The sequence below is a fragment of the Chelon labrosus genome, assembly GCF_963514085.1.
Source record: "Chelon labrosus genome assembly, chromosome: 10".
NCBI lineage: Eukaryota > Metazoa > Chordata > Actinopteri > Mugiliformes > Mugilidae > Chelon > Chelon labrosus.
The window spans coordinates 18,529,890-18,553,995 of record NC_140360.1 but is presented as its reverse complement, the minus strand read 5'-3'; the positions used below and the strand labels follow the sequence as shown (position 1 = coordinate 18,553,995).

At 41.0% G+C, this 24,106-nt stretch overlaps 2 protein-coding genes across 2 annotated transcripts; both read right to left on the bottom strand.

The window, feature by feature from the left end:
* Window positions 1-517: 517 nt before the first annotated feature.
* Window positions 518-4,520, bottom strand: exorh (extra-ocular rhodopsin; the record flags this gene model as incomplete). Its single annotated transcript, XM_084553409.1, has 5 exons — window positions 3,859-4,520; window positions 3,496-3,664; window positions 3,113-3,278; window positions 1,333-1,572; window positions 518-637 (listed from the first exon to the last, which is right to left on the bottom strand). The coding sequence occupies exons 1-5, from the start codon at window positions 4,217-4,219 to the stop codon at window positions 518-520; spliced, it is 1,056 nt and encodes a 351-aa protein (XP_084409535.1). The 5' UTR covers window positions 4,220-4,520.
* Window positions 4,521-4,691: 171 nt separating this feature from the next.
* ift122 (intraflagellar transport 122 homolog (Chlamydomonas)) lies at window positions 4,692-24,060 on the bottom strand. Its single transcript, XM_084553913.1, has 29 exons — window positions 23,983-24,060; window positions 22,709-22,775; window positions 22,535-22,619; window positions 22,370-22,448; window positions 22,207-22,283; window positions 22,025-22,091; window positions 21,790-21,936; window positions 20,310-20,385; window positions 19,264-19,455; window positions 18,709-18,847; window positions 18,141-18,343; window positions 17,119-17,256; window positions 16,733-16,897; window positions 16,329-16,526; window positions 16,007-16,147; window positions 14,779-14,832; window positions 14,386-14,547; window positions 13,414-13,580; window positions 12,353-12,524; window positions 10,972-11,074; window positions 9,084-9,224; window positions 8,880-8,977; window positions 8,209-8,309; window positions 7,085-7,250; window positions 6,883-7,000; window positions 6,677-6,805; window positions 6,000-6,076; window positions 5,708-5,872; window positions 4,692-5,517 (listed from the first exon to the last, which is right to left on the bottom strand). The coding sequence occupies exons 1-29, from the start codon at window positions 24,024-24,026 to the stop codon at window positions 5,431-5,433; spliced, it is 3,558 nt and encodes a 1,185-aa protein (XP_084410039.1). The 5' UTR covers window positions 24,027-24,060; the 3' UTR covers window positions 4,692-5,430.
* Between the last annotated feature and the right edge of the window lie 46 nt (window positions 24,061-24,106).

The window sequence follows — 24,106 nt, the reverse complement described above, 5'->3', positions numbered from 1 at the left end:
AGAAGCAAATCATTTCCGCTTCATCACCATAAAGACAAGAGGAGAGACAGAGGACTGAAAACTGATCTAAACAAATTAATGCCTATTATTACACCTATTTATTCATAAAATTGATTGTTTAAAGCGCATGTTTGTGGGGATATCTATAGTTACAAAGATTACTTAAACAAGAGTTGCTGTGGATAAGGTCTGTTGGATTAGATTTTCACCTATTTTGCTATTTTGGGTAGTGGGGCGCTTGGAAAGTATTCAGCTGGATCGTCACCAAGATGACACCCTCTTGATGTCGGTGAGACCAGCTGAACACGTCCCACGATTAACTGGATTTAAAATACACATGCTGGCTCTTGAGTAAGTCAGTCCCACTGATGGTGCCGTAAGGCCACACTGCAGTGAAGACAAATGGAGAGGTAAGTCAAGAGGATTGGCCAATAGAATGCAGTACTGCTTGGCGGTGGTGGGTCCCCAGGTGAGCAGGGACAGATGGGACAAGGAGGGGGAAGTTGGGGGGCACAGGTTAAGAGGGGGCCACCTGGCTGGAGGAGACAGATGAAGTCTGGGTTTTGGAGACGGCACCCTCATCGTCTCCAAATGGGTTCTTTCCACAGCACACTGTGGTGATCATGCAGTTTCTGAACTGGAGGCCAAAAGAAGTGAAAGGTCAGAATCACAGTTACTTTCACTCAGCAGTGGAAGAGGCATTTACTGTAGACCCTTAGTAAGTAGTATTAACACATGAATGCCAAAATACTCAGTTAAAACTAAAAGTCTTGCATGCAAAATCCCATTTTAGTAAAAATACAGAAAAGTATAAGATATATGTTCATGGAGTATCAATACTATAAGAACTCAAAACATAGAAGAATATCCACTCTAGCTAATATTTAGTCTCACTTTAGATTAATACCATTGTAGCTGGTCAAAGTGGAGCTAGTTTGAACTACTTTAAATACAGTTCATTGATTTAGCACAACCTTGGGTAGTAGTCCAGTCTCGGGCTTAGATACTCCAACATTCTTAAGATAAAATTTGGGGAAGTGAGATAAGAATGAAAAGAAAATGTTTCTACACAACATTGTGTTCAATTATTAGACTTAAAACCATTTATACCTGTTTGTGCTTCTATTTGTTATTTAAATTTTATAATCTGAGAAGTTCAGAGGACAAATCTGGTGCAGTCTCAATGAGAAAACACATCTGAATGGTACAAAGGTGCCACAACCCCACATTTACCTGTAAATTGTGGAGTAGCATAATCCAGTAACTACCCAAAACCTGTACTAGTGCCTTTACTGAAGTTCTCTCTCAAAACAGAAGCAAGCCTTGACGTACCTGTCTGTTTAGCAGAATGTAGATGACTGGGTTGTACAGGGCGGCACTCTTGGCGAAGAAGGCTGGAGCAGTCATGAACACTGGTCCAAACTCAGTCCCCTGGTTGGCAAAGATGTACCAAGCCACGGTGGCGTAGGGCACCCAGCACACCAGGAAGGAGATCACCATGACAATGACCATGCGCGTCACCTCTTTCTCAGCTCTCTGGGTGGATTCAGACTCCTGCTGCAGGGCTGCGGCCTGAGCATAGACAGGATCAATTTATTACCTTCAAACAGTCACAAATGTGGAAAAAACACAGGATTATAATGACACTAGATTTATTTATTTATTTATTTATTTTTTACATTTGTAAAAGTATCAGATGAAGCCGTTAAACCACAGTTTTCATCCTTACGTCAACCTCTTCAGTTAAATTGCTGATGCTTTCCCACATATACCCCTGCAGGGACCGGAAGTTGTCACGGTATTGGCCAACTTGATAGCAAGCAGGCGTTAATTGACACATAATTAGCTGGAGATAAACATCATCATTCTGGTGGAGTACTGCGTCTTGCTACCTGATGCTAAAACCAGTGTGTACCTCCGCTGTGTTAGCATATATTTAGGGGTGGTTTAATGTGGACATTTGAAACTTGCCTACGCTGTTAGAACAGACTAAAATTAGCTTGCGTATTAGAGTAATATAAGTTAGATAGTTATACAAAAATGTCTGACTTATTTTAGGCCAAAAAAGTTAGCCAACATACCCCCAGACTAATTTAGCTAACAGAACATTGAGCCGTGTTTCCATGGTAACACTCAGTGACTCCTGCCATCAAATTGAGAAGAAGAAAGACGAGAAAACATAATTTGTTGTTCTTATAGGTTCTTAGCTGAATATATATATATATGCTTTCCCAGATATACATTTTTTTTCAGAAATTACAAAAAATCATTGTAACTGTTAATTTCTTCGATTTAATATGGTTGTTCGGTGTGGCGTGTGGCGTAAAACTGTATTTACCCAGCAAGTTGTTAGTCTCACTTATACATCCATTTCAATGCTCAACATAGTCACTAAGCAAAACATACAATTTATGCCTCGTCTAGTTAAATTCTGACAGTTTGTTAGATCTAACTCACGGTCAAAGTACACAGAGGTAACCGTTGTATATACAAATAAATGAGAGACACTGAACTTGGACAAGGTCTCTCAAAAATAACTGGCTAAATTCTCCTTTGTGTTCCCTGTATGTAATGTCCTGTATGTCTTCTGTTTGGTGCTGAGCACTTGAGCAGAGGACTTTAAAGATATTCTCTAAATTTAGTACTGGAATGGAGGGAACACTAAGTCAGCGGATAATTTTAGGTAGGACATCACAGGCAGCACATTTCACATTGTTTCCACACTGCAGTTGAAATAAAATATTGGTTAAAGCCGTTTTAAATTCAAATTCCATCCTCATTTTAGCAATTTATGATTGCTAATACATTATAAATGTTATACTATTATTAATGAGGGCATCAGGGCGACACAGTGAGCAGGCAGACTGCCCTTTAGCCAGACGACCTGGGTATAAGCTGCCATGTTGGCAATGATCTGCCCTCCTGAAGTGTCCTTGAGCCACTAAATCCCTCACATCTCCAGAGACCCTGTGATGCTGTTCCCTCCTTGTGAAGGAGAGCAAGGTAAAAAAAAAAAAGAAAAAAAAAATGAAAGAAAGAGGAATTTCTCTCCAGGGATAAACAATGTATCACATCCTTATTATAAATATTGCGTCGGCAGAGGTGCTCCTACCGCTCGCACAGTGCAGAGCAGGCGACCGTAGCAGAAGAAGATGATGAAGAGGGGGATGGAGAAATGGAGGACAAACATATAGATGACGAATGAGGTGTTGTGGATCTCAGGCTTGGGAGTGTAGTAGTCAATCCCACAGGAACACTGCATTCCCTCTGGGATGTACCTGCATCCGCACACAATGATAATCTAAGAATCTTTTATCATAGTTACATGGTACATGTTACTATATGTCTATTTTTGAGTAAGTGTGCCTCTAGTAAAAAAAAAAAATATATATATTTATATATATTAAAATGTGTTTTATTGTGCAAATAACAGTACAAAATACATGTAATATCAATGCATTGCAAACACAATCTAGACAGTGAAACATACAGTACCGGGACCATCCGAGAAGAGGGGGAGCAGCACAGGTCAAGGCCATGATCCATGTGAACCCCAGGCCAGCGATGGCATGTTTTTCCCCAAAACGGAAGTTGGTCATTGGCTTGCAGACTACAATGTAGCGCTCAATAGCCAAAACCACCAGAGACCAGAGAGCTATCTCCCCTAGACATAAAGAGGCACGTGTAAATTTCAGTACAGCACAAATACAGCATCCTTACTGGATCTTAATATGCGCGTTTACATTTTTTTTTCACACAAAACAAACACAAATATTCTAAGTTATGAAAGTGACACACAAAAGCCAATTAGAATCCACAGGGGAAATTGTTTCACATATAACATGCTCTTTCTCTTACCTCCTAAGGTGGCAAAGAATCCTTCAATATTGCAGCCGGTGACACCTAAGATGAAATATCCATGCAGGGCTGTGTAGAGAGTGACTGTGAAGCCGCCGACTATCATAAAGAGGTCAGCCACCGCCAGGTTAAGCAGGACGTAGTTCAGAGGTGTCCTCAGCTTTTTGTGCTTGATAGTGACAAAGAGGGTGAGGAAGTTAACAGGGAAGGCAGTGATGATGAGGAACAGCATGTACGCAGCCACGAGAGAGTACTTCCAGGGCTCAGCCAGGTAGTACTGAGGGTACTCAAATGGGCTTCGCACCAGCCCAGTCTTATTAGACATGGGGACATAAAAGTTGGGTCCTTCTGTGCCATTCATGGCTGCTGTTGGTAATGTATATTCTTCCTCCGAGTCTTTGACGGCGGATGAAACAGACTGTGCCTCTCTTCTTAGAAAACAGCACTGTAAGAGAGTCTTGTGGTGCAGCTGAAGTGTAAATGAGGGAGAAAGGATGGATGGAGGGTTGTATCTTGTGGAAGTAAGATGTTCTCTGCAGCCCCCTGAGGAGGTGCAGCACCTTTTAACTGGCAGGTCGGATTAGGGACGTGCATGGAGCAAAGTGTTAGCAGGGATGGAATTAAGACTTTCAGCCTGAGTCCCTCTTTCTCTCTCTCTCACACACACACATAGCATTAGACAAGTAGAAATCGATGAGCAGTATGTTAAGAATTTTCAAGGTGAGAAGTGAAAACCTCGTCATTACCATCATGCACATCAGCGCTGTGTTAAGACTAAAAGGAGAGTAGGAGAGAAGGCAAAGAAGCCAAGTCTGTCTGTGGTATGAGCCCTTCAGAGTGGACAAACTACAAATGAAATTTCTTGAGCAATCCAACTTATTTGCATGTGTAAAAGCTTAATCCCCAACCACTGCATAATGCAGGGCTCAACTCATAGCCCAGAGTGTAATCAGAATCAGTGAGATATACTGCTCATAGCATGCAGTCTCCCTCCAGCACCCTGTCACAAACCCAAATCCTAAAGTTCAATCAGAAATAAGTTAAGGGTATGTTTAATGATAAGAAAGCCCACAGTAATACAAAAAGTCAACTCTTTTATTTATTTGTTACAATATAAAAAATACATTCTTATCACTTAAAAATAGATGAGATATCCTGCATTGTTATCAAACATACAGTAAAGTCATCAAAATAGTGTTTTTCCATATAAATGTATTATTCTAGTGATATTTTTACACTGCACACTCATGATGCATTTAAAGCGATGATGTGATCACTGACAGCACAAGGTAATCTGATCCTAATAATCCAGTTGGGTTGATTGGCTGATGGTGCACTTTTGGTACACTCTATATAATGACCAACACACAAACACTACAGGTAGTAACTTGGATAACAAAGAGCTGCTCTTGAGAGTCAGCATGAAGTAACTCATGTACGAACAGCATACCATAATGACACTTATGTTACAGTGCAAACATAAAGAACAACATAACAATGAAGCCAAAAGATTAGCTTCATGGTACATATAGTAAAGTGAACTGTTAAATAGCTGCCCTGGTTTTAAGTAGATCAGTTTGGTTCGTCAATGGGTCTGCGACAGTAAGGACAGCAGTTGTGCTGCAGTACCAGGAGCTCATAATCCTCACTGTGAAACATCTAGGAGAAAACACAGTGATGAAAACACTTAGGACATCCCAGAATAAACAAACATGATGAGACATGTGATCTGTGAAAGTGCAAACAGCTTGACGGGAAAGAAAAATAATCAAAACCTGTGAAAGAGAAAAGACCATGTGGCCATGGACACACCGGGTTATACAAGCTGTGTGCATTATAAATGCTGTACCTTGAAACAGGTGGGGCACATTGTGATGCTCACATCAGGCAGCAGGGAGCGGAAGTATTCCCACTTGAGCGGCCTGGGCCAGCGTTTGATCAGGACGTCCCTCCTGCTCATGGAGCGCAGCACCGAACGACTCACCTTGACTGGGACAAAGTTCGAGCCTCCCTGCTGTTTGGACACACAGACAAACACATCCACATTCTATTATGGACTCTGTCCTTTCACCCTCACCAGCTGCTTTGCCCAGTTGGCAGAATATTAATCACCTCATCTATTTTGTCCTTTCTCTTCTTACCTCAAAGCTCATTTTGGCTGTAAATGGATCTTCCTCTGCATCATCCAGACCATCATCCATCCTCAAAGCCTGTGGCCCTTATTGTCATTAATTGAGAACAAATAACCACTGGATTGTACATATTTCACAACACCATAGTTTTTACTTCCCACATATTCTCTGTAATTATATTTTCAAAAGAAGAAAGCTCTAATAAAGTCGTCCCTGAGAGACTATTCCAAGAAGCAGAGTGTTGTAAAATCGGTTGTGCTTGTCAGTCACATCGTGGCTCTGGAAGAACAGAGCAGACCTCAGTGCCCTTGAGTGTCTGCTGGCTAATGCAGGTTAATCCCTGCACTAGTGCTGTGGCTACGGCTCTCGGAGGGTTAGTGTCATTAAGATGAGACAGGAGAGCCTCACTAACCCTATTAGCTCAAGAGCTAAGATGACTTAGTTCTGACAGCTTACCCACAAGCACAGAATCAAGGCCAGCGCAGACTAAACAGCTTCTTGGAACTGTCATAAGGAGGAGGAGAGCCACGCGCTTCATTCTGAGGAGATGTGCTGTGTTTTAGGGCAGGAATAGAAACTCCCAGGACAAGCAAATTTAGGGCTTGAAAATAAACACAAATCACACGAGTAACCGGTTAACTTTGTGTATGTGCTTATGTGCTGTTACATAGATGATCAAAGGATACCACCATTGTCCATATCCTGCCACTGTGCATCCCTCTGATCTGTCTGGGGAACTTCCAGGTCAATAAGAGACAGAGCCTCCTCATCACCGATGCCATCTTCCAGGTAGAACTGCACCAGGGGGAGCACCTCTGTACATAAGATGCCACAATTAAAACAAATTCCTCTCAAGCAAATACTGCAAACTGTGTGTCTGTGTGTCACTGACCATATGATGAAGCCGAGTAGATGAAAGGCTGCCTGCAGTTGATGCACACACTCCCCTGGTTGTTCAGCAGAGGGTTGTTGGTGGAGCAACGGTAGCACATCATTCCTTCAATCAGGTCCTGCAGGGCACATTTTACCGTTTTAACCTATACATTCAAGAACAGGAATAGCCAATTCAGTTCACGTTCGAGTCTTTAACGCACCTCACTGTCGTGGAAGGGTTTGGAGCGAATGGTGAGGCTGCCCAGTTCTATGGACTCGTGGAAGCGTGAGGGAACATGCAGCTCCTGGAGTTTCTCATAAGAATACCTGGCAAGCTTATACGCACCCAGTTTTCGACTCTGCTTGGCTAATGCATACAAGGTGTTACTAACAATAATCAGGTTAAAGAAAATTAGTGTTAGAAGAAGAGTTGGCACAGGTATAATGGCGTTTGGTGGAGAGTTACAGTGGTGTGAATTTATAAATAGTAATAATTTGTCTTAAGGAGTAGAACAACTGTGCTCAAGCAGTACCTTGGTTAGTTAATTTGTGAGCTTTTTTCGCATTGGTGATGAGGAAATTGTTGCTTATTTGTATTTATACAGAGACAGATTGTTAGGAGAGCAGCTCTGAGAGTGGCAATCACAGGTCAATGAGTTGCAGCTGCAACAGCTCTACGCTGGCACTTCTCCATCACTTAAAACTCAACACTGTTCCTCTTTTTTCCTCTCCACTCGGCTCTCCTCTCCAGCTCCTCCTACACAGCCAGTTCTGTTCAACGGCTGGAACTCTTGATAAATGCATGTCCTCCTATTGTGTAACTTCTTTAGTGCGGTTCTTTTTGTGACATTGTGTGCTGCTGTTCAAACGAAGCCCATCAGAGTCTGGATGAGTCTACAAACCAAGTTCAAAGTTTTTGAAACGTTTTAGTTTGGCCACAGAGGATCTGAGCTGCTCAGCCTGATTTCCTCAAAGGCTGGGCTTTTCCTTCCGCATACCAGCCTCCACTGTGTGTGACTGCATAGATGTGTCTGAGTGGTCGTGGGTGACTGTGTGTTTTGTGTGTACTTGTTCAAATTAAAACGGATTGTTCAGTGTGATTATGTACGTATACATACGCAAATAGTTTAGTAATCATAGCACTTGTTTGGACAACAGAGAATGTGCCTCTTGCTGACATCATCTCCTCCCTATCATCACCCCTTTTCTTTTTCTCAGCATCAGTATGCTTTCCTCAGTGGCGCCAACCCTCCCGTGTTTCCCATATCCTTTTCCACCACTTTGTTGTATAGTTGCTTGATATCTTACACTAATGTTACTTCTGCTTTCTCAACTGTCAGGATACACTTTAGAAATGCCTGGTGGTATGTCCTTGGTGAGGTTGTTCAGCAGGAACCTGCAGATGTTGAAGAGTGTCTCTGGCATGTGGGAACTGAAGGGCTCATCCTGGAGATAAAAACAGTTTAAAAAAAAAATAAGAGATGGATTTAAAAGCTCCTACTCCCCTTCTTATTTTTTTTTTCATACTGGACTAAAAGCAGCCTAACATGTCAGATCCTCATCCCTCCACAAAGTGCACTGAAAGGGAAAGATGAATTTTCTAAAAGAATCACTAACAGCACTTCAGAAAGCTTATGGTTTAAAGCTATAGTTGCTGTCTTGAAGAGTTAGAGTGAGATATAGAGGTTTCCTGCTCTGGTCTAGATCACAGCAATGCCAGTGCGTTGCAGGGGTGTGACCATAGCTGAACAAAAAGCTGAAACAACAAAGTGAAAACACTGACAGAGGCCAGGTCACCCATATAGTACTCATAAGCAGGAATTGCTTGTTTGCATGAATACTGGCGCAGGGAGCGTTGAGAAGACCACTGATGAGGCAGTCACTTTGTTCTATTAAGCATCTGATTTACACAATGACAGGGATGAGTACAAAGTCTAACAGCCAATCAAAACCTCCTCACAGTTTAGTATGGTTTGACAATGCAAGATTAAGGTTGACAAAATATTACGTCCTCACCGTGTAGCGCTGAATAGAGCGATAGACGTGGTAGAGCTCAGCAAGATGCTGAAAACGCTCGAACTTCTTCAGCATTTCTTCTCTTTGTTCTTCACTTTCTGGCCCAGACAAACATAGATAATGCAAAATAATTACAAAAAAAAAAAAAAATGCTAAGAGTAAAAGAGTGGTGGGAGTATCCCAGAAAACAAAGATATAGCTCACCTCTAGCAATGTCCAGGCACTGCATAGAAAGCATCCAGTAATAGTATCCTGCGTCATTGAAGCGGTTCTCCACCACTGCATTGTGGGTAAGCTGCTCCAGGACCTTCACAGCTTCATTCTGGCGCCCGGCCTTATGAAATGCTGAAGATTAAAAAACAAGTGTTGAGGAATGGATTACTGTTATGTGCCCCAGAGAAATTGTCTAGTGTTGAGGCAACGCTGGGTTTAAAAGGCAATCGAAGACATACTTGTTTAAGTATTTCTAGGGAGCATATTAAGTGCTGAGATGCCAGTTCCCGTAACTACTACACTGGAAGGAATTATTGAGAAGTAGAACTTTTGTTCTTATTTTAAGTTTAATTTGTGAAGAAAGGGCTCCTTATTTTGACTGTTCAACGGTAATGACTCATGTCCTGTTACGCAAGGAATACATGAAAAACACTTTAACATGTATCAACTAGAAACTGAAAGTTACAAAAATAAGCATTTGTGTTTATATAATTGTTGGCCAAAACAAAAAAAATCAAAACATCACTTATCCAATACAAATACAGATTTGTATTATACCTAAAAAATAGAACTAAAAAAAGTTAACAAAAGACTTATTTGAACTTAATTGATAAAACACACACATATCTTAACGGTATTCTGACAGTTCACTCCTCCTGAATATTAAACACCAGTATTAGACGTACGTTTAGTAGAGCATCATACAGTAACTAAAAGCAGATTTAGGGAGCCAACCCGACCAGTGACCCTGCCCTCACAACCACAGGAGGGGTTGGGCCATATTAGTGGCAAACATTTATCAATTGATCTAACTGGATACAAACCACTTTCAGCTGGTCTTGGTCACTGTTAGTACCAGGCACCCACCTAGTTCCCCTTACAGAAGTACAAAAACACAGGCTGACAAACTGGCAGAGTACAGCTGTGGTTTTCCAGTCAAAGCTCCAATGCAAACACATACACTTTACATTATGCTATATAATCAACACAACTTTGTGAAACATCTGCCTTTCATTTACATAGGAGATCTGCTTCTACCAAACTCTTCATTGTTTGAAGTATCTTGAAAAAGAACAAATAAAACTGAGAGGAATAATAATAAAAATACCTTTTTAAATTAAAGAAATGGGGAATCTGAAAAATGAAAAATCTGTCCTGTGAATCCACTACAAGCGCCAGACAGTCCAGATCCCAATTTTGGCAACCACTGAGCTTCATCTAAAGTCCCTAAACTATGTAACACACCAACTCAGCTGAGTTCAGCAGCGTTAACTGCTGTGCTTCTAAAATTGTTACTGAGAAGTGCCAGTGCAGCGTACAGGAGACAGGCCAGAATCTGAGACATTACAATCATTACTAACACAATACTGCATCACTGCCTGACTAAAATATACACAATCACCAAAATTCATGACCATAAGCAAGCGCCAATACAATCAGGCCTGTTCAGTCATGTGTTCCACATTGAGACAGGCAGAGAGAGATTATGTAGAAGAGGAAATACGCCTGCTGAGATCATAATTATAAATCTATGAGCTGATTATAACTATGGTTACAGTTGGTAATCATCATCAGAGCTGCTTGTAGTACTGGTGATTAGAGACATGCATGCATGTCATTCGGTTAACGGGCAGCCAAGCTCTGGCCTGCACCACTCCAGCAAAGAGGATCATGTTTTACAGTGGATATAGGAAGAAGTGAAAAATGTCTGCGTCCGGAGCTGCCTGGGTTTTATCGCTTCCATATGTAAACACTGGCTGCTGAAGAAGAATTTAAGGCTCACAAAAATAATAATCCCAGAAATACAGATTTTTAAAAGAGGATCCCACAGAACCTGAGTGCAGACGAAGATGTAGCCCTGCTGGTGATGTTCTCTCACCTTTCTGCGCCTCCTCAAAGCGATCGTTTTCAGCCAGCCACTGGGCATAAGGCACAAAGACATCGTATTTGAACTGTGGGTGCTTCTCCACCAATGAGAAGGCCTGATGAGTTGACAGGAGAAAGGACAGAAGAAACATTAGAAGTAGCACATAATGTGACCACTTGAATGAATTTAGCCATACAGATGTGTATGCATAGAGAACAAGGTTGGACTGCCCTACAGCTGATTAGGTAGGTACAAGTTAGCACACATTTTTCAGGGAAACAAACATTACCTCAAGTCAAAATAATTCGACAAAACCTTATTAATTAGCTGAGAGAAAAGAAAAATACATAAGCTAAGTTGATTTTACACTCAATTAGAACTGCGGTTCTTATGCTGTCTGAATGACAGTATATAATAGGGCTGCTGTAGCTCCCTGTGGACAAATATTTTCCCGTCACAGTGACTAATTAAGCTAAATGTTCTGTGGCAAAACCTGAGCCAAGAAACACACACTAGTCATAGCAAACTTTAAAAGGGAGAGAAAGAGTGTGTGTCCCAGTACGGTGAGCCCAAGTCTTTTAAAGAAATACTTTGTTTTAAAGTGAATAGCATCCATATGGGCCATGATGTAACTCAGTGTGTGCTGCAGTCTGCCATGTCTTTGTGTCCACCTCTCCCAGTGAGGCACATGAAGCCAAGCCGTTCTCTCAACCTCTCCCTTCCTCCCCTGCTTTCTTCTTTCACTTGAAGGTTTAAATAAATATTCCAAGAAGACTTCCTTAGACACTACAGTACAATCCTGTGATCGTAATTTGATGTTCTGTTTTTGGCTCGACTATTTCAGCGTGCAAATCACCAATGTGCATCTCCGTTATGTCTTTTTACTCAATTACAGACTGTAGACGGATTAAAGAAATGCTATATTTTCATGTTGTCTGTGCAGCATGATCCGCCGTGATGGATGAATTTGATTGGAAAGAGAGCAGAGCTTTAAGCTGATACTCCTTCAGTGCAGTGGAGTGTTTTGAGCTTCTCACTCCCTAATCATCATGTGGGCATGGATTCAAAGAAATCCAAAGCTGGATGATTAGCTCTGGAGTGTGTGTGGTTTCAGTTTGTCGGCGTATGAGGAAATCAGGCAGACATATTGTCTTTTGCTTGTTTCCATTCAAATGTGGTTAGTTTAACGGATACAATATGCTTTTCTATTGTAACTGCAAACCTGAACAAGCCATGAAACTAGAGCAGCTTGGTTTATGATGTGCGTTTTTGAGTACCACAGCAGTTTATTAAGTACAGTCTTAAGTGTTTCACATTGTATTTATACGACTGTCCCAGGACTCTAATATATAAGTCATGATGAGCTGAGCAGGTGTGCGTAAGTGTGTCAGACCTCTTCCCAGTGTCGGGTTTCTACATGCAGGTGCACCAAAGCCTTCAAGTCCCCCATCTTGGAATAAGTCTCTGAGGCGTAGCCGTGGTGCTTCAACCTCTTGAAGTGCAGTGCACATTTTGCCAGTGGTTCACGCTCCGCTTTGTCCAACTTCCGGGCGATATCAATGAGCCTGGGTGTGAAAAGAGAAGCATGAACACACACACACACAGAGGGCAAGGAAAGGTAAACCCACAAATTGGCGTCTGCTGTATCCAACTATGCTCGTGACCCCAGAAAAAATGTAAATCAGTCAGGGTCACAAGTTGAATCTGATTCAGGTTAGAGGACCCTGGCTGTGTTCAGCAGCAGTGTTAGTTGCACTGACCCACTGGTAAAACCACAGGAGGCTTAAAGCATGCAGACAGCGGGTCAGATGGTGTCAGCGGGGAGTTCTGACACAACCACCAGATATCAATTTGCCTGGTTTTCAACAGAATGGACACAACCAACACTCTCACTATGGGTGTATTAGTAAAAAGTAATGGAGAGGTAACTGTTCCTTCTGTAGCTTCTCAGAACGTTTCCCTCACTTCTAATCCTACAGTAGTCTATGACAAACATGATCTTGACATTTACTATTGCTGTGGTTTGTGCCACTCAACATGTACCACAGATTGTAGTTTAAACTTCAACACATCAAATTAAAGGCTGTGACTCTTAACAGCAAACTCTTGTCCACTGTCTGGTCTAATATTCAGTCAGTGTCTATGACCATAAATCTGTCAAACCTAGAAAGGACTGAAGGAATGACGTTTCCATGTCTGGCAATAAAATCCAGATAATTTAGCCAGAGAGTGTAGAGTGTGAACATTTTTAACACGGTTAACTGGATTTTACTGTGTTTTCATCAACTATGAAGTAGAACAGGTAGAACTAGTTTAGATGGCATTTATAAATCATACACAGAAATATAAAAAGGGTGGTTCAGAAAACATTAAACAGAAATATACACCATGTACATAACAGTATATTTAATGGTAGAGTGATCCATTATGTTTAATACAGTGACTGACACTCACATGTCTGCCCAGCCGTGCTCGCCTATAATGTCTATAGCTTTGAGATGTTCTCCTGCTGACAGGTACATCTCAGCTGCAGCCCGCGGCTCCTTGCTGCTCTTAGCCCAATCTGCCTGCTTTGTCATCAAGATTCGAGTGCTCTTTGGGTCTGTTGCCCCAACAAACTCCTGCAATAGGAATTCTGTGGTTAAATACTATAACAAAATTATATCTTTTTGATAAATGAGAAGCAATACATGTAACGTGTTAACAGAGTTAGTAGCAGAGCAAGAGAAGTCCAGTTCAGACAAACAGAACCATGTGGGTCAAGTCTGAGGCAGGAAGAGGAAGAGAATCACACAAACAGTGGGCAGCTAGAAGTCCTTCCTCTCCGGTGTCCATCCTACCTAAAACAAACAGCCTGTGGGACCAGATGGCCACACAGCCACATAAATATACAGCAGCCACATCAAACACACACACAATCTGATACACACGCAAGCACAAATATACATGAACGAGTCATGACTGTGTCATCTGCTGCAGCAACGTGAATGTAATGCTGATGATCAAAAGTGTCCCCCCACATGTAAACACAATAAAGCTCCCGCTCATGTCCCCATCAGAGTGTTGAGAGCAGGCATTTGCTTTGTTTCTCTCTGTTTGTGCTCTATTTCCAGCTCTCACCGTGTATATAGGTTACCCTTGCGTTATGCAGGAATATGTACGCAAAACTAAACCGTCTGTGTACTGATCAGAAGATAAATGTGGAGATTTCAGTGATGTATGAGGAGATGAAAGACAGACGGTAAAGGGGGGCTGTCTGAACACAGTGCAGGGCCCCAACTTGGCATAACTGCACAGGATGAAGAAAAACATATGTTCTAAACCACTAAAACATACAGTGCTTCACGGGTCTGTCTGTCGGTATTGATACAAAGGTATGTTGTATGTGCGTGCCTGCGTGTTTTTGTCAATGGATGATTTAATCACCTTGGCGTAATCAAACATCCGCAGGTCAGTGTACATGCTCAGGGCTCTGGATTCGTGGCCAGTACGTTTGTAGAGGTTGGCTGCCTCGTGGAATTTCCCCTGGTAGGCATAGACGTCTGCCAGGAACAGCTCGTTGTCGTTCTCACCCCGTTTCTTCCTCTCCTGAAAATCAGTCAATACAAACACTAGCATGTGTGCTAAGATAAATAGTCACAAGAATGCCCTATATACACACACGCAACGGTTATGCACATGTGTTCACACACATGTTGAGCAAAGTAACATAGAAGGCACTGAGTAACTCTAAACTTTTCTACCATCAGTCACAACAACATGAGAAAACAAACACAATTTCATTTGAATACATGTTTTTCCTTGAGAGGTAGGTATTACCTCAATGCTATTGATGAGCTCCAGGTAGCGCAGGTCTCTGATTCTAATGAAGGCCTGAAAACAGGAGGAAAAAGAGTTTTTCAGAGGATGACCTCACCGAATCTGATGTTTTGTGTTTTCATTTGCTTTATTTACATTACATTACCATGCCGACGTTAAACTCAAATATTGAACAAAAATTTTGTTTTGTTCAAAAAGTGTAACAGATGTATTTGTTTTGTTAAAAATGCTACACATTTGGCGATTTGGACAAATGTGATATGATTAATTTATGTATGTGAAATAATGACAATAATAATGTGTTTTTTTTTAATATTACAATACTGATAGTTGGTATGGACATGGGACAAAGTTCATGATTTATTCAAAAATGTCACAAAAGTGTTAATTTGAACGAGAATAAAACAAGTGACTTTAAACAAAATACTACAAATGTGTTCATTCATACAGTGCAGTCAAGAAAGACAAATGAGTCAGAGATGTGATAGCTCAAATGTTGAAACTGAATTATATGAACAAAAATGAATAATGAAAAATGTTGCATGTTTAAATGCATAGGTTCCTACCATTAAATCATTGTTAATATTTATTGTGATGTTTCATTAACAACGATATGATATAACTACAACCACTAACGTGAGCAGACAGCCTTGTCACATTATTATTATTATTATTATTATTATTATTATTATTAAAGGTGAACTGTGTGGCTATGTTACTCAGGAAGTTTGTTTCAAACAGGTAGCCTTTTGTATTACTTGGTACCCTTGAAGTAGCTCTCAGTTTCAAAAAGGCTGGTGACCCCTGATTTATGTAGCTAATCATCCCGCCTGGAATATTCTTAACAAACATTGTATCCATACAATTATTATGTTATCACCTGATCTGTTTGAGCTGACAGCGAACATTTTTCATAATTGTCGTTTCCATTCACCTGTATACAAACAGTCGGATAGAACTATCAAAAACATCTTATTTCCTTCATTATTTTCACATCTTTTACCACATTTGAGGTTTGACTCTTTCAACAATGTAATGTTGTTGCTGGAATGGTGATGACATTCAGTTTGCAGTGTTTATTTGGTTACTTGGGTAATGTCCACAGAGTGCTAGTGAGTGATTTGCAGATAACATGATGCTATCGCTATGACTCATTTCACTGTATGTAGTTAATTGTGTAGGATGACTGCATTGCTCTGAATTGAACAATTGTGTTTATTTGACTAGCCTTCTTTGCGGTGTCAAAGTCAAGTCCCTCCAGAGCTTCTGTAGCCAAATCCCTCCAGTCACTGTCTGTCACGCCGAGACAGGCGATCTGATAGGCCTCCTTAAACATCTTCCTCTCCAGGTACTGGTACATGGGTGCCGACTGGGCACAGCAAAAACACCAAAAAGTATTAGAGAACCACAAAAAAAAAAAAAAAAATTAATACTATAATATTTAAAATGCACTGAACCTGGACAACAGTGTGATATCATTTCTACATAATGACCATTTGGTACATCCTCACTACCTCCAGATTAGTTCATGCTAACAAAATGCTACCCACCTGAGGCACCTCCACAGCAGACATGGAATAGACATGGAGACAGAATATCTTAGAGCCATTGTAGCCGACCATAAAGCCTTGCATCTTCTGCTGGTGTACAGGAAAGTTACTAGCTTTAATGTTAAGGTAGCCGTTCCCAGAGAAGCACAGCATGTTCTCACACTGGGTGTTCCAGGCCACACTATTAGCATTGGGCTCCTACAGGAAAAAGCAACAGAAAGGACAGGAAAGATAAGGTCAAAGGGGACTGTTGAACACAGAAGCATGTAAGTGACCATGTTCCTGTACCAAAAACAAATAATTAACTAAATATTCATGTTTCTATTTTGGTCCATTCCCTTGTACTCATTTTAAAATCTGCCAGGTTAGGTTTCTCTGGAATACCCTTTCTAGTGCCTGCTGACCTGAAAAAGAAGTTCTTTACTGTTGATGTCATAGACCAGGAGGGTGTTGTGCTCATCCACCACAGCCAGCTTATTGCGGGAGGCGCTCATGTCCAGGCAGCGCACTGACGTTGACAGTTTTAGCAGCGTGATTGGAAACGGGTTGTCAACAAATATCTTCAAGATCTGCAAAAACAATCACCAGCAGAGTAAAGTCAGAATTGGGAATCGGTACCAGTGCTTGTTAAAACCAGGGAATCAATGTGGTGACTTGCACAATAAATCATGTCTTCTTTGTGGAGGAAGCAGTTAGTTTCACGTTTAAATTCCTGGACCCCTGGCATGTGAGCATGGCTGCCATTTCTAAGATTACTTAGTGTGGGAATGCAATTTCTCGACATACTCACAGCTCCATTCTTTAACCCTACAAGCAGGCCCTCTCTGCCTGGCGGACCACCGATCACTTTGATGTAGCGAATTAGAGATTCCATCACCCATTCTTTTTCCCTGACGCTGGTGAAGGACAGGCACTGAAGCCTCTTCTCCTGCACAAGAGCAGAGTGGGAAAAGGTGAGAGCACAGTTATATATAACGAATGAACCATTGACTGGTTCAGCAAATTATTCTATTTTTATCATTTCACAGTTTGTTAATCTCACATTCTACATTATTTAAACACGCTTGTAAACACCACAAAGCGGGGCTCAGTGTCAGAAAGTGATGCTATAAAGATAAGCAATGATTTGATATGACAGAGACACACACAGCCCATATGAACACAGCCCATTTATGTGATCTGAAAGTCGTCTGAGGCATGAAACAAGAGTATGCCCAATAGAGAGATCTAAAGCACCTCCGTCACACACAGACAGATTTAAAGGGATATAACCTCTGTGTTATGGCTGCTCCTCCTCCCTACCAGCCCCTGTCAAACACACACAGACGAGAAGCAGAGAGGAACCCCAAGAGACACCCACTGGTTCAACAGATTGTGGCCCGTCCCCTTTATTCAACTGCCTTACTTTATCCAGTTAAAAGACGGCTGAGAAGGAACGCGAGACTCAGCCTGCAGAGCACATGCACAGCTGGAGCCTTTCACAAGCTAGGCAGAAACATCTGGTGAACAAGCAATTTCATTCCTGGGCTGTTTGGGCTAGTAATAAACGGCTAAACAATGATGCACTCTGCTTTCATCAACCTCTTGCACAATCAAGAGTACATTAGTGTAATTTACAAAGGACAACAGCGTCACTGGAGGTCAGCAGAATTTAGTTTGACCTCCAGTATAATTTAGTTATACATCAACAATGAAAAACAAACAAGATCTGGTAGGGTCCAACAAATCAGCAGTCTTAAACAGATTTTTTTGTATACTTAGCTTTACTTGAATGAAAAACACACTACACAATAACAATGGAACTCTTCTGACCTGACACAGAATGATGTGCTGGGAGCAGACTACCAGTAAGTTGCATTCAAACTTCCTGCAGATTTTCTCCTTGACGTGGTAGTGCATGTCCGAGGAGTCGTCTGAGCTGAGCTTGTAAATGAGGATCTTCTCTGGTAGCTGGATGGCCAGACGGTTTCGGTAGATGGCGATCTTTTTCACCAGGTCACGACACTTGATCCTCACTAGGAAAAAGCGAAGAGTGACAGAGTAGATAGGTAAAGAGAGAGAGGAAGTCTGTTTTATGTAAACTAATGAAATACTGTCACTTCTCATTTATATGGAAAATCTCACTACATGAGCTCTTCAAAAATCATCCATCCTCTGAAAACCAGCCGACTGTCCACACTTACAAAAGATTTATTTGGTAACTATGCCTGAACAGGGAAGTGTTAATTTAATGTATTTGTAATATTTTTTCATGTTCCCTAATTGTTTACACCCTTTATACCTCTGATTGTGTCATTGAGATGTTACAGGACATACAACATATTATTTGGCATCCCAACAGGTCTTCTGTCATTAACTTAATATCTGAGCAAAAGTGCACCTTTTTGCTCAGTGATGAGGTGCTGGACAATGACGTCAGTCATGCTGTCTCTATAAGCATAGCGATCCTTGTAGAGGCCGTGAACTGTACTGAAGATAAGTTGGTAGCAGGCGATGGTCCCATCCTGGCAGCCCAACACCTTGACAGGAGACAACAAAGTTGCAGTACATCCTATTAACACTTCTGAGAAAAGACTGTGAGAGTGGGAAAATGTTCCTGTTGTTAAAGCATCTACACAGCAAAACTGAGAGAAGCTGCCAGAAAACGATTCTCTCCCGTGTGCCTCATCGCTTTCAGTTAAATATAGGGAAAAGAAAAGCTGTAAAGGTGTTACTGTAAAACAAAAATACCTTGCGTGCCTGTGTAGTTAAGGAGGCACCGTGTTATCAGATCAAGAAAAATGTGTCAAATTCAGACCGACACCCTGCACGTCAAGCATGAGCTTTGGGTGTCTTGCATTACATTCTCAGACCTCTTCTCTCACTACAACATGCACTACTATTTAAGGATGTCGATGATTTCTCTTTGCAAATGACTTCACAGGTGCAGACCCACCACAAAGTTGGAGTCAGGCTTAACACGGCACGTCCACACCCAGGCATTCTGCTCTCCGATGGTTCCTAACCGCACCCCATCTTTAGTATAGAGGGACGCCTGTTTGTCTGAGCCACCCATGACGATATACTCGCCCTTGGAGAAGTAGCTGACGCAACACGGGTCATAGGTGACAGTCCTGTCCTTTCCAATCTGAGACAGACAAAGAGAAGACATTAAAATAAGAATAGAAGTATTTCTTGTGTTTATTGTACAGGGGCCTGGGCCAACACTTCCCACCGCCTGGTCTTCTGTCACACATCAAAGTGCTCCGTACATCTCGTCATTTCTTTGAGTGATGAAAAGAGAGACAAAAAGAAAGTGTTTCTCTGGTTTAAATAGCTTTTATTGTATTAGCGTTCAAAGTCCATTTGCAAAACATCATATTAGGTCACCCAATTCTGTACATCTGTTTCTTTTCACCCTGGGAAAAAATGCCTCCCTGACAAACCATAGTTATGTTCTTCCCTTGTGAACAGTGCATGGTGTTGTAATCAAAACAGAATGTTCATTTAAATAGATAAATCGGCCGATGACAATATATGAGCCTAAGGCATCACTGCAGAGTAATGAACAGTGCATGTTTGTCTGTAATTGCGATATTGCCTACAGGGAATTTAGGAGGAAGGAGGGATAGTAGAAGGGGCCATTAAAGCATAGCAGGATCACTTTCAATGTGTTATGGTTTCAATAGACCATGACAGCCTAATTACATCGAGAAACAAAGATCTTTAACTCAAAGTGTTTCAAATACTACATAGTTTGGACAAACAGACCAGAGTATTGTTTTTTTCATATTGCTAAAGGAAAAATTAGCAGATAACTTGTATAGATTTTCAGGCATTTTGCATGAAAGGTCATGGGGCTGCCTACATTTAGTCCGCTAAATGCCCTTTTGAACAGTAATAATAATAGTACATTGCCGGGTCATCAAAGTGTCTGTACTTTTAGATGTATTATGGAGGTTTAAGATCCAGGGTTGTTGTTAATTTTTTTAATATATTCACCTGCTTTCCGCTGAGTTGATAGAAGGAGAGATTTTGACCCCAGTCTGCCACAGCCAGAATGTCATTGTGCTCATCCCTGTGAAGAAACAGAAAAATGTCTTTAGGCATAAGTATTCATCATGTCATGTCATTCAGTACTGACAGGGGATTTGGGATATTTAAGTAATGATGACAATAAAAAACAGAGAAACCACCCTTCAACTTAGGGACATAAAACATGTCTGAGCCCTTTCCCGTGTCTACCAACTGGACGCTTTGCAGTTTCTTTATCCTGAACACTTTTAATTGCATGCCAGGCCAGAGTACTGTATTGCACGGGTAAGCCTACGTACCTGTACTCTGGTGATAATGATTGTGACAAGAATTCATCGTGTCATAATTGTCAGAGCATTCCTGAATTCCCAAGATACTGCATGCCTAGCTGCTCAAGAATCACTGCTCCCTGGCTGACCTCACGCTCTGGCCTCTGTGTGATGATGATAATATATGAAACGGCCCAGTTGCAAATTGTCTGCTGTCTGTCATCACTGCCATCGTTACCCTACATTTTTTTTTTCCATCTTCCTGTTGCCTTTTTCTTTCCTCAAATAACCTGTTCGGTAGTCCTCTGTAGTGATCACAGATGAACTCCTTGCTTTGGCTGGAGGGAGCAGTCGAGGCATCATAATCCTCTCTCACACAGCTGCACCACTGCCACCTGCTGGCCAATGTAAGTATTCAGCCAAAAAGCAATTGAATACAATTTGTGCATGATTATTTAAATCTTGGCAGCAATGTCTACATTTACATGGGCAACTTTTCTTCAACCCTATTGATCTGATTAGAGATTCCATCTTAACTGTTTACAGAGATGGTAAATAAACTGAGCCGTTGTGCACTATTGTTTAAGGGCAGGGATGACTTCTCCATGGATATAGCTTCACAGGTGCTGCCCCACCACAAACGTGGAGTCAGGCTTAACACGGCAACGATGCTAAATAAACTGACCCAATAAGATACATCCATTTACACACTCTAAAACATTAATCAGAATATAGTTTTGTTGACAAAAAGCAGGTTCTGCCCACCGTAGACTGTGATGTCTGCCTGTTTTACACTGAATTTATTTATTTATAAGATGGTGACCAAGACAGACCCACATTTGGCCCATACTGATTACGCCTTTGCTCATCTTTTCAAACCCTTGTTTGCAATTTATTGTTTTGCTACCTCCATGTTTTCTCCCAGAAACTCATTACATTGATTGATGTTTAGTCCATGTGAGGCAAACATGGTCAGAGAGAATCTATGTCATTCAGAGAGGAACAAGGGTTTACATATACAGCATATTAATATTCCCCGATTAAATGAATTATCAAAAGGTTCTGCAATCCAATTGAAAGTGCCTTCCAATCGGGCCAGTCTGTTACTACTGAGGTGATTACATTAGGCATTTTTATTCCAACTACAGTATCATGCTACAAAAGTAATAAGAACTAACTTAGAGGGATTCCAGGCTATGGACCAGATAGGAGAAGAGGAGCCTCCTGGACGCTCTATTTTGACCTTCTCCTCTCCATTCTTGTTCCTAATGCTCACCACTCCGTTCATCATGCCAAGGGCAAGGTACTGTCCATCGTTTGTCCACCTACAATCAAACGAAACCTTGCAACATCAACGCATCCCATGAAAATGTACTGCAATTGTATGAAGTTACAGCTAAAGACTTCACTTACCCACAACATGTTATTTTGCTGCTAACTTTATGTTTGTTCACAGATTTTTGCTCTGGAGACCACAGACCTAAAAATGGAAGAAGTCCAAAAATATTCAGAACTCCATGTTAGCTTTTCACTTTGCTTAAAATATTTATATGTAGAGGATTTTGGAGTCCAGTATTAGCTCAAGGTGCACTCACCAAAGTCACCGGAAGAGCAGGAGGCAAGTTGGTGTGTGACAGGGTTGTAGGCAACACACTGGATAGAGTCATTGTGACTACAGAAATAGATCAACCGGGGATTACAGACTGCACATCCCACTGTAACACCACTATATAATATTTTAGTGAAAGTGACACTTACGTATATTTTAAAATACCCTCCAGTTTAGAAGTCCAGATGATGATGCTTTTGTCTGCAGACCCTGAGGCAAACCTTTTACCTGCAGAGCAACGCAGTAGTAAGTCAGATAAAAGTAATGACTGATACACAAACATTTTGTGTATGCACTCCACACCAGTTAATTACCATCTTTGGCATAGGCCACACAGTACACTATGTCTTTGTGTCCTTTTAAAGGCTGGATGATGGATCCATCTGTTGCATCATAAACCTGAAACAAAAATGAATCATTTGTAATAATAATGCATGTATTCTCCAGATATGTGTCCACCTTGGCCAAAGAAAACAGAAGAGCCTTACCAGGACACGAAGCCCTGCAGCAATAATGAGTTGAGTGCCATCTGGCTTGAAGGCAATGTCATAAACACTGCAAAAGAGAATAACAGATTTGTGCTGAATTTTTTTTTTTTTTTTTTTTTTCAATAAACTGATTTGTTCATCAGCAACAGTTTGGAGGATGCATTCATCATCATTAATCAAAGGCGCCCTGTGGAGTGTTTGACCTCAAGTAGTAATATGGAGCAGTTGCCTACAAGACAGTAAATATTGATGCAAATAATTTTGGATTTAAAGAAAGGCTGATAATACTGAAAGAATACTCGGATATCTGTAACACATGCAATATTTAATGGCAAATAAAACACTGCGCTTCTTCAAGGAAACATCAAGAACAATGGGTTTCAACTTCTTAAATGTGAGAATTTGCAACCTTTCGCTATTTTTTTCCACACTGAACATCAAATATCTCTGGATTTTCGAGCTGAGAATATCACAACCTCTAAAACGTTGTGTTCTGTGGAAAGGAATGACATTATCCAGTGGAATGTAATTTAGTGGCATGTAAATGGACTAAACAGATCAGTCTCTTAAAAATGAAAAAGCGATCAAATATGAAAATGACGTTACTCAAATAGCACAACTGCAAAATAAAATCTTATCCCATAACTTAATTAGCTCACGTTGTTGACTTTTGATCAGCTACCTTAAATTTAAAGCAAAAGTCTGCAGTCTGAGCTACGAAAAAAAAAAGGCAACCGAGGGGTACTTAAATTTAATGAAAATGACAATAAGATGAGAAGAGAATCAGATGTAGTGCAATTAATACGTCTGTTAAAATGAGTTAAAATGCAGATACTGCATATACTGTATATATGCTATACTGCTAAAACAAAAAGGTATTGTCCTGGATAACGTTAGGCTCGTAGCTTCTCAAATATAATGCGAAATTAAGGAAAAGTTGTGAAATGTTGACAAACCTTACCCTTAAATAAGAGCTAGCTAGCTTCACATTAATGTTACCGCTTTAATGTACAATTAAAACACGCAACAAAATGCGCGGACACGCTGCACGTTTATAAGAAAGGTATTACACTTGATAAAATATTTGACAGGGACATAAACAGCCTTAAACTATCTGCGGCATTTGTTCATAACAGAACTGCTGAGATGCTAATGCTAGCTATAGCTAGCGGGCTAGTACTCGTTTACATAGCAACCGCCGTTGCTAACCACCTAGCGTTCCATCCCTGCATCGGGCCTAGGTTGGCAGCTTAAACATACTCGTGTACACTTACCATTGTTCCCGGATTGTTTCTTTCCACGCTAGGACGGCTCTCATTTCCAACTTTTAATAACAAACCGGACAGTTTGTTGTTGATTTTTTTTTTTTATCAACAGGTTGTCGCTGCTCGTTGGATT